Source organism: Epinephelus moara, chromosome 24 (assembly GCF_006386435.1).
Source record: "Epinephelus moara isolate mb chromosome 24, YSFRI_EMoa_1.0, whole genome shotgun sequence".
Lineage (NCBI taxonomy): Eukaryota > Metazoa > Chordata > Actinopteri > Perciformes > Serranidae > Epinephelus > Epinephelus moara.
Window position 1 is genome coordinate 49524929 of NC_065529.1, and position 10544 is coordinate 49535472.

The 10544-nt window shown below is 42.8% G+C and overlaps 2 protein-coding genes across 4 annotated transcripts in view; one reads left to right on the plus strand and one right to left on the minus strand.

Moving 5' to 3' along the window:
• LOC126385760 (nuclear factor 7, brain-like) overlaps nt 1-10544 on the plus strand; it is a 410666-nt gene that overhangs the window by 62600 nt on the left and 337522 nt on the right. The window lies entirely within an intron of this gene.
• Nucleotides 1-10544, minus strand: part of mmp24 (matrix metallopeptidase 24) — a 109942-nt gene that overhangs the window by 23117 nt on the left and 76281 nt on the right. The window contains exons 6-7 of the mRNA XM_050037678.1: nt 8327-8488; nt 1170-1384 (exon numbers count right to left, since the gene is read on the minus strand). Of these exons, the coding sequence (XP_049893635.1) occupies nt 1170-1384; nt 8327-8488 (377 nt within the window). The remainder of the gene's footprint in view (nt 1-1169; nt 1385-8326; nt 8489-10544) is intronic.

Here is a 10544-nt window from a genome sequence, read left to right on the forward strand (position 1 = left end):
ACACACACACACACACACACACACACACACACACACACACACAAATACACACACACACACACACACATGTATGCTATTTCAAACTTGTCTCTCTGTTCGACAGAGTCCATAATCAACCTATACTGGGAGCACATACCTGCTAATGATCACAGACTAGATGGTACCGTATGCTGCTGGGTTTATTCTCTCATCTGCAGAGCCATGCAGCACTACGAGACCACACATTTTTAGCACGGGTAGCTCCGATGGGAGTTGAACCTGTAACGCCGCCAGTGTCGGAGCGACCGTTACCTCCTGAGCTGCAGAGCGACCTTACTGCGCTCACAGCCACTTAGGCCCTGAATCCTCCCCACTTAATGTTCAGTTAAGCTTTATCTGAATCCCCCAGTGTCACCCTGTTTTATAGAGCAACTCAGGGCTGTATGACTCACCCTCTGCAGCAGCTAACACCCGCTTAATTACATACACAACACTGCCCTGTTCTCCAAAAGAAGCGTGAAGGTCTGCATCACAACCTTTAGCAGAAACATGCGCCATGAATTCTTCTGCAAGTCTGAAAGTTTAGGGAATTCAATATTTGTGATTATGAATACAAAATACAAGACACTCACTCAGACAACATGCAATAAGTGTTTGGAGCAGAATGCATCCCATCAGAAGCAGTCTGACCCCAAGTCTCTACAGACGACCTCACTCTTTAAGTTGTATGGGACGGACACGCTAGAGAACCCAGCAGCTGTCTTTGCTCATGACTTTAGTTTTGTAAATGCAGCTGGGCGATCAAGTTGAAATAAAAATACTGACACATCAGTTGCAAATTTAGAGGGCTGATACCACAACATGAGGGACATCATACCTTTAATATTTGCACACATGTATCACAGAAAAGAAAACTACGCCACCAAACAAAACAATGGACCAAAAACTTAGAGGTAAAATACCAACAAGTTCTCCTGGGTCAACAGAAACAACTCATCAAAAGGAGTCTCTCTATAAATTAATTTACTTTAGCCTCCACCATGCATTCCACAGAAACATGTCAACACAAATCTCATCCTTTCCAACAGCAGACCGAACCAGGCGAGGCCACCGTGCAGCAGCAGCACACCAAACATCTGTTTCCGAGTCTTTTTGACCTCATGTGTATTCACCGTGTTTCTGCTGCTCACCTTGAAGACAAACATCTCCCGTCTGAAGAAGGCCACGGTGTTGAAGTTGCCGTCACAGATGTTGGGTTTGCCGTTTCCAGGCAGTGCGGGCCGGTCGCCGGGTGGGCGCGCCGGACGGGAGTGACGGTCATGCTTGCGTTCGGAGGTGGAGTGTGTCCGTCGAGAAGGTAAGGTGGGTAACGGCCGAGTGGGCTCCAGCATGGCAGTGGGGATGCCTGGTGAGAAAACACACATAACAACATGAATTATTCTGGTGTGGTGATTGATTTCTGTTTGCTCAAATACTGTCTGTGGGTTTTTGAGATAATGCAGTATCTGGGAGCTACTGGAAGAGTCACTGAGTCATTGTTTCTAAGTTCCATCACTGTCACTAACTGCACTCCCTGAAGAAATATTACCATATTTTTGTAAAACTGAAACAGTGATTCCAGAGAGAAGCAGACAGAGGGGTCTACAGTCTGTGTTTGAAGGATATATCCAGGATGTCAAACTGACTCAGCAGCAACAACAGGTTAAAAAGACAAAGATAGTTAGAAGCTAAAGCCGAACTATAGGCTACAGATCACAGTGTAAAAGTGTGTGTTTGTGTGTGAGCTGAGCTGCAAATTAAAGCAACAATAGATGTAAAAACACACAGAGACAATACATCTGTGATCAGTTCCCTAATTTAATTTTAACATTTTTTTCAATCTTTCCCTCTTTTCCAATTACTCGCTTTATTTAATTGAAGTGATCAATGTAAATGCACTTGTCCTTTAAACTCAATTAAAAATAAAAGCTAACAAAATAAAAGATGCCTGGTACATGCTACAGCTTGCTCTCTCGTCATCTACTTCATCGCCACTGTTGTACACAATTTAAAAGCTACAACACCCATAATTCATGTAGGAACTGCTGCAGCCAATGTGCAGCCAGCGGGAGCTGCAGGACGACTCAACCACCATGATCAGTTTTCCATGTTTTATCAGGATTTGGGATTCGGGACAACTGCTTGGATTTTGGGACTGTCCCGAATTTTTCGGGACGTCTGGTCACCCTAGCAAAGTTTCCCTGCTTCCCTTCACTGGTTCCTGTACAGCAGGGTCGGTCTTTGTTTCACTACTATAATCATTAAAAAGCAAAAGCAGCATGTGTATACATTCAGTAGGCTATATCTTCAGTAGCTAGCTAGCTAACCCTACACTTTTCAGGGTTTGATTTTGGTTTTGGAACAGGGAAGAAACGTATATCTTTTTCCAACCTCTCCAGGTAACGAGTATCATTAACACACGACGTGCCCCAGGCACAACATTTAGCTCCACATCCACAAAACCAGCCTGAAAATGAAGCAAATCTGAAACGACTGCATTAGAGTCAATGGAGCACAGCTGTGATGTTGTCGGACCCTGGTCTGAGCTGGCCTGATGCCATGTTATTATTGCTGCTACTTAGGGAAGGGTCAATTCCATAATTTAGTTTGAGTTGTACCGATACCGATACCAGTATCGGAAATGTCTCCGATACTGCCTAAAATGCGGTATCAGGTATCGGCGATTACAGCCTATGACCAATCCGATACCACGTAATGCCTCACGAGCCTATGACCAATCCGATACCACGTAATGCCTCACGTCATTACGCATACGCATGCTACAGGCAAATGAAACAGAAACGGAGCAGAGTTTAAAAAGCATTCTACTGTAGCCTTTAAAGGCTGTGTGGCTGCACTTTGACCTGTGTCTTGATCTGTGTCAACACTGGATAATAATAATAAAAAAAGTTTTATGGCATTCATTCTACTATTATGTATTTATTTCTTAATAATTTACACTGAGTTTTAGGAGTTGATACAACAATTCATATCCCATCCATTTTTATTTTACGCGCTGGTATCGGATCGGTACTCGGTATCAGCAGATACCTAAGGTTCAGGGATCGGAATCGGTACCTGGAAGGAAAAAGTGGTATCGGTACGTCTCTAAATTTAGTGCACTTGCACAAAAATAGTCTCATCAACTCAAATGCCAGAAAAAACATTGGTATTGTACATTTCTGCAAACCACAGATATGTTACGATTTACCAACCCTGTGGTTGTTGTGTAGTTCAGTTAAGGTGCACAAACCACTTGATTATAGTTAGGAAATATCATGTTCTGTTTTAAAATACCTGGTATACAAATACAAAAACAGTCTCAGTTAAAAACAACTGCTTTTCATAGCACTAACCCTGCTGGAGAAACAGTGACTGGTTGCTACAAAACACCCACATTTGGTGGCTCAAAAGCAGCTGGAAAAACACTGGTGAGTTGCTAAAACACGTTTTGTTTGGACTGCAGCTTAGCAGACACCTCCACCATCCACCATCGCCTCCACCTCCCAATGAACCAGCTCCTCTACTTCATCAGTTTAGAAACGTTTATATGATACAAATGAAATCCACGAATATAAAGAATTCATGGTTTGCAGAAACGTACAATGCCAATGTTTTCTCTTGGTGTCTGAGCTGGTCTCATTTTAAAGTAAAAGCCCTCACTGAGAGTAGATGGTGAGTATTTTCAGGTGCTGGAGAGACGGAGCGGCGAGGCGAATAGGATCAACTCTCAGCAGATACAATAACCGGCTCAACACAAGTGCAGTGGAAAAACACTGTAGACCTCACTGTTTCCCTTCAACACCGACTCCAAATATCATGACCTTTAATGTGAGGATTGTTTTTTGTCCTGAAGGAAAAAGATAACCTTCCTGCTTTCAAGCTTTAAGGAAACCAGACCAACGTAACTGAAGAGCAAAACAATCTGAGTGCATGTTATAGATACTGTAGCTTAACTGGGCGTTTGTGAAACAGTAGTAATGGAACATTAAATGTGATCTGGATGGAAATATTCTCCACTCATACATTATTTCTGATCCCAGCAGACGTGCGACTTTAAGTTACGTTTCTTTATCCTGCTTCTTTGTTTCCCAAATACATCTTACAGTACATTACAACAGAAAGCTGTCATGATTATTTCAGGGCAGATAGAAAGCGTGTCAGGAAATGTGTCTGCTGCGTCTGACAGGCCTTCACTGTTCTTTGTTCACTTAAAGGAAAAAAAACAGTTTGCTGAAATGTGAGGCGTCTTCTCTGAGAGGGAACAAAGTGTCTCTGGTGTAAACACAAAGGAAAAAGACAAAGTCACACATTTTGTTCTTTAAATTTTTTCTCTTTCCAGGCAAACACTGAATGAGCGCTGCGTGTTGTTTATCAGCCTCATCCTGCTTTACATTCATCTATATTTCACCCGGTGCAGCGCTCTGCTGTTGGCTGCTGGACAACAGCTCTCCATAACTCAGCCACACTCTGGGCTTTAAGATGAATAATTAATATCCAAGGTGTGCTGTTTTCGCTTTGGCAAGTTTTTGCTTTCAGGGCTCAAGTGAAGTCGAGTGTTTCTTCACTTCAAGTCTTGGATTTAAAGTGTTGAATCCCTCGGATTTTCATGGAATCAGACCCCATTGTTGATGCTATTTATGGTCTGCATTTCTTCTGCAATAGACTTTTAGTGTTTTTATTTTTTGTAGCTTCACATCAAAAGTGTGTTGCACCGTTATTCCACTTCACTGTTCAGCATAAAAGGTACAATCACAGAGACGGGGACAGAGTTGTTCCGCTTGTAAGACATCAGCAAAGGTAGTGACAGAGCCAAATCAAAACTGTATAAAATGTGTGAGCTGGCAGGACGGGATGAGTGTGATGTTTTGAGGATGTTTGACGTGTGCAAGATTTAAAAAGCAGCTAGCAGCAATGTCTGCAAACTGGGGAGACAATGAGATCCGGCAGCTCCCTACTCTCCGAGCAGAGGGAGAGATCAGCCGCCATATTTAAGGGACAGATAATGATTGTTATTTCCATATTGTTGTTAAGAAAACACTGTCAGACACATATGTTGCTGCTGACACTGCTGTGTTAGATGTCTTTTGCTTCTTGAATGCTTGTAATGCTGTCTAAAATCAACCCAATCACCAGAAAAAATGTTGGCACTGTTTCTGCAAAGCACGGAACATCACATTTCAACAATGTTGTGGTAAACATTTGGTTCAGGCACAAAAAACGCTTGGCTAAGATCATGTTGTGGCTTAAAATACCCTGTTTTTGGGGGAAGAATCCCGACAGGATCAGTAGCGATTCTCGGTTAAAAAATAAACTCTCTTTGTGGCACTATTCCAAGTGAATGTTTATAGTCTAAAAAGCTGTTAGAAAAACAGTCACAGGTTGATACAAAACTTCATGTTTGGGGCCTAAAAAGTCTCCAGAAAAACAGCAACAGGTTTTCACAAAGCATCATGTTTGGAGCGTAAACAGCTGCTGGAAAAACAGGGACAGATTGCTAAAAAACACCACATTTGGAGCCTAAAAAGCTGCTGGAAAACAGCTGCGGATCTCTACCAAACAAGACGTTTGCAGCCTAAAAAGCTGCTGCAACAATAGTGACAGTTCGCTGCAAAACACCATGTTTGGGGCCCAAAAAGCTGCTGGAAAAACAGTGACAGGTCGCTATAAAACATCACGTTTGGAGCCTAAAAAGCTGCTGGAAAAACAGCTGCGGATCTCTACCAAACAAGACGTTTGCAGCCTAAAAAGCTGCTGCAACAACAGTGACAGTTCGCTGCAAAACACCATGTTTGGGGCACAAAAAGCTGCCGGAAAAACAGTCACAGGTCGCTATAAAACACCACGTTTACAGCCTAAAAAGCTGCTGCAACAACAGTGACAGGTCGCTGCAAATCACCATGTTTGGGGCCCAAAAAGCCTCTGGAAAAACAGTGACAGGTCATTACAAAACATCACGTTTGGGGCCCAAAAAGCTGCTGGAAAAACAGCGACAGGTCGCTACAAAACATCACGTTTGGAGCCTAAAAGCTGCTGGAAAAACAGCGACAGGTCGCTACAAAACATCACGTTTGGAGCCTAAAAGCTGCTGCAACAACAGTGACAGGTCGCTGCAAATCACCATGTTTGGGACCCAAAAAGCCTCTGGAAAAACAGTGACAGGTCACTACAAAACATCACGTTTGGGGCCCAAAAAGCTGCTGGAAAAACAGCGACAGGTCGCTACAAAACATCACGTTTGGAGCCTAAAAGCTCCTGGAAAAACAGCGACAGGTCGCTACAAAACATCACGTTTGGAGCCTAAAAGCTGCTGCAACAACAGTGACAGGTCGCTGCAAATCACCATGTTTGGGACCCAAAAAGCCTCTGGAAAAACAGTGACAGGTCGCTACAAAACACCACGTTTGGGGCCTAAAAAGCTGCTGCAAAAACAGTGACAGGTCGCTGCAAATCACCATGTTTGGGGCCCAAAAAGCCTCTGGAAAAACAGCGACAGGTCGCTACAAAACATCACGTTTGGGGCCTAAAAAGCTGCTGCAAAAACAGTGACAGATCGCTGCAAATCACCATGTTTGGGGCCTAAAAAGCTGCTGCAAAAACAGTGACAGGTCGCTGCAAATCACCATGTTTGGGGCCCAAAAAGCCTCTGGAAAAACAGTGACAGGTCGCTACAAAACATCACGTTTGGAGCCTAAAAAGCTGCTGCAAAAACAGTGACAGATCGCTACAAAACATAATTTTTGGAGCCTAAAAAGCTGCTGGAAAAACAGTGACAGGTCACTACAAAACATCACGTTTGGAGCCTAAAAGCTGCTGCAAAAACAGTGACAGGTCACTGCAAATCACCATGTTTGGGGCCCAAAAAGCCTCTGGAAAAACAGTGACAGGTCGCTACAAAACATCACGTTTGGAGCCTTAAAAGCTGCTGCAAAAACAGTGACAGGTCGCTACAAAACACCACGTTTGGAGCCTAAAAAGCTGCTGCAAAAACAGTGACAGGTCGCCGCAACGTTTGGAGCCTAAAAAGCTGCTGCAAAAACAGTGACAGGTCGCCGCAAAACATCACGTTTGGAGCCTAAAAAGCTGCTGCAAAAACAGTGACAGGTCGCCGCAAAACACCACGTTTGGAGCCTAAAAAGCTGCTGGAAAAACAGTGACAGGTCGCTGCAAAACATCACGTTTGGAGCCTAAAAAGCTGCTGGAAAAACAGTGACAGATCGCTGCAAAACATCACGTTTGGGGCCCAAAAAGCCTCTGGAAAAACAGCAATGGGTTTCCAAAAAACAACACATTTGGTGCCTGAGGAGCTGCTGGAAAAACAACAATGACTCAATATCAGACAAGTTTTGTTGGTTGTTGGTCTCGAGCGGTGGTCCGTAGCTTAGCAGACGTCTTGCCCATATGACTTGCCATCTACCACCCCTCCACCTCCCAATGACAAAGTTACCTCATATGCTACGTCACTTAAGAAATGTTGATACGATACATAATAAACATGGAAATGGAACGTATTCATGCTTTTGCAGAAACGCATGCCAACTATTCCCTCTAGTGACTGGGCTGCTGAACTCAAACCCTGGGGCTGCATTATGTTGACACTGTTGGGTTCTGTGTAAAAAGCAAAGCTGGTGTAATGCAGAGTCTGTGCTGCAGCAGTATCGCATGATCTCTGTATAAAAAGGGTTGTGAAGCAGCCACAGGAATCACAATGTCTTCGTCTCAGAGGTTAACACTGATAGTGACGGTTCATCAAAGATTTATTTGTAAGACAACAGTCATTAGTTGATGTTGTTGCCACTGAGTTGTAAATCGTTCAGGGAGTAACGAAGAGCAGTCAGGAGCATCATTCCCACAAATTATGTCAAAATACAATCAGTGATGTCTGTGAGTGAAGTTCCACTTAAATGATTTTAGTTTTCAGTAACTCTTTGAAATATGGCAACATAAAATGTGCATGCTTTATGTGAATATATTCAGGAGGATTATAGTAATATCACTTCTGATCCACCTGCACCCTGTGCTGTGTTTATCTGCCCCCAGCTGGAGTCCAACCAGGAAACATTTGGAGAGCTGAGCTGCATTTTTTATCTTTGAATTTCTGCCATTTCCACTCATTAAAAGGTGCAAAATGAAAGTGTGCATGAAAACAAGTGGATGGAAGCATAGCAGTGCCCTTCTCTGACCAAAATCAGCGTCACTTTGATGGACTGAAAAACTTTTGATCAGCAGATCCACAAAAAACAACACAGTGTCCTCTTTAATGATTAATGCATCATTTACATCATCAGTAAATAAACTAAGTGCTCACCGTAGATTTTCTGGATGCCCTGCAGGTCGTCCAGAGGCAGTTTGAAGTTGTGCGTGTCCATGTACTGGTAGAAAGGAGCCATGATGGCACTGGGATCGTTGGAGTGCTCCAAACCCAACGCGTGACCCAACTCGTGGACCGCCACCAGGAACAAATCATTACCTGGAGAGAGACGGAGGGAAGGAAAGAGAGCGGAGTCAGCCATGAGAAGCAAATATAAAAGAGGAGACTGATGCAGAGAGAGGGATGAGGAAAAGCAGTCAGAGGGAGGAAAAGAGGGAAAGAAAGGGAAGAGGAGAAAGGAAATAAACCAAGACAAAAGGATAAATGCCACAAAGAGAAACATCATCACTTTCAGAAAGCTTTTAAAAAGATTATTTCACAGCAGAAATCAGACGGTAAAAAAGAAAAGAAGCCCCACTTTGTGCTGCTGACAGGCCGTTCACTGGTTTTATTCAGTTAAAAAAAAAGAAAACAACGCAGTTTACCAAAAAACCCTCAACATCACGCTCCTGTATGAAACGGAACAAAGCCTCCCCAGTGTAAACACGACGGAAAAGACCAAAGACACAGCATCAGACGCAGCGGAAAAGTGAGCCAAAGTTAGCGTGTGATGCTGTTGACTCATCAGCAGTGTAATATGAATCTCACATCAAAAGAAGAATTTGTGGTAAATGGAAGCGACTGTCAGCTTGTGAATCTCAAGCTCCCACTTTTAAAGTCCAGCCTGAGCCACTTCTTCAAACGCCGCTGCCTGACGGGGATTACTTAAGAGAGCTGCAAACTGTTTAGTGCCACATCAAGTCAAATTCGCAAGTTCATACTTACACAAAATGAGATTTTAAATTTATAATCTGTGAATGCATAAATAATGTGCCGCTGAGGGAAGATTTGGAAATATGCTGCGAGAACAAGCAAATCTGTTGAATTAGGAACAGGAAAATATCCGACTGGATACGCTCCACAATCTGACGGGTCGTGTGTGAATGTTTCTGCTCAAAAACACAACTGACAGCAGGAAACTGTGCTGACTTTCAAATTAAATGCAGATATATGGAAATGTTGTAAATCTGAGTTTGTTGCATCTCTCCTCTGCATGCTGTTCTCCAACCTAATCATTTGTTCTTCTAATTTTAATTTTCTTTTTGTTAATCTCAGTCTCAGGTCTGTCCTTTTCTCAGCCATATAATTGTGTAACCTTGTTTGTATGCCATGTGTTGTGTCTCTCAGCTCTCATACTGCCACATGATGTATCTGTTGTGTCTTTGCCTTAGTTTGCTGCCACAGATGTCTATAAATGAGAACAAGATCCTGTCAGTACTTATTATCATTAGTCACTTAAGGCATCTTTAGTGGATCAGACAGTTAACAGATGTTAAAAGGTGTAACCAAGTGTAAGTGTCTCATTAAAGCAGCTGGAGACAACCGACTGACAGTCTCAACACATACGATCAGAAGACGCACAGAGCTGTGATATCTATTATCTGATCTCTGATCAGTGGAACTGCTGATGATCTGTGAGAGACGTGAATGACAAAAAACTGAATAGTTATTTTAGAAAGCCAAACCTATTTTCATTATCAATTAATCAAACTTTTTCTTTCTAAATTAATTTTTTGGTCAATAGATTGATCTACAGCAAAGGCTGAAACACGTCCATCACAAGTTCCCTGAATCCACCAGATCGCCAGATAAATGTTGGCATTGTATGTTTCTACAAACCACAAATGTGTTACATAGCTGTGGTTAACGTGTGGTTTGGTTTAGGCAAAAATAAAAAAATAAAAATGTGGTTACCATTACAAGAGAGTATAGCTCCTTTTACACTGCCAGATTTTCTGTGAATGTTGGGCCATTTTGCCGGCAAGCTGCGAGCGTTTAGACACACAGAGCCGGATTGGTGAGTTGATCCAAGGTGCCCAATTTTCTGCCTCGTAGGGTAGACATATTGGAGGAACCCTTTTAGTTTAAACAGAGATATTGGATGAAGGGAGATACCCAACTGTAGGCTTATCCAATGTTAAGGAAATGGTTACTCTTCCTGTCTCCTAAGTGGGTGTGGTTAGCTCTCCCTCTAATCAGGACAGAGGCTCTGTGGATGTCTGTGTATGCGGATCGAGAAGCAGGTGGAATGGAAATACATTCTTCCTATTATTGCAGCCTATTGTTGCACAAAGCTTGGACATTTTTTATTTATTACTAGCGGTAATAACTGTTT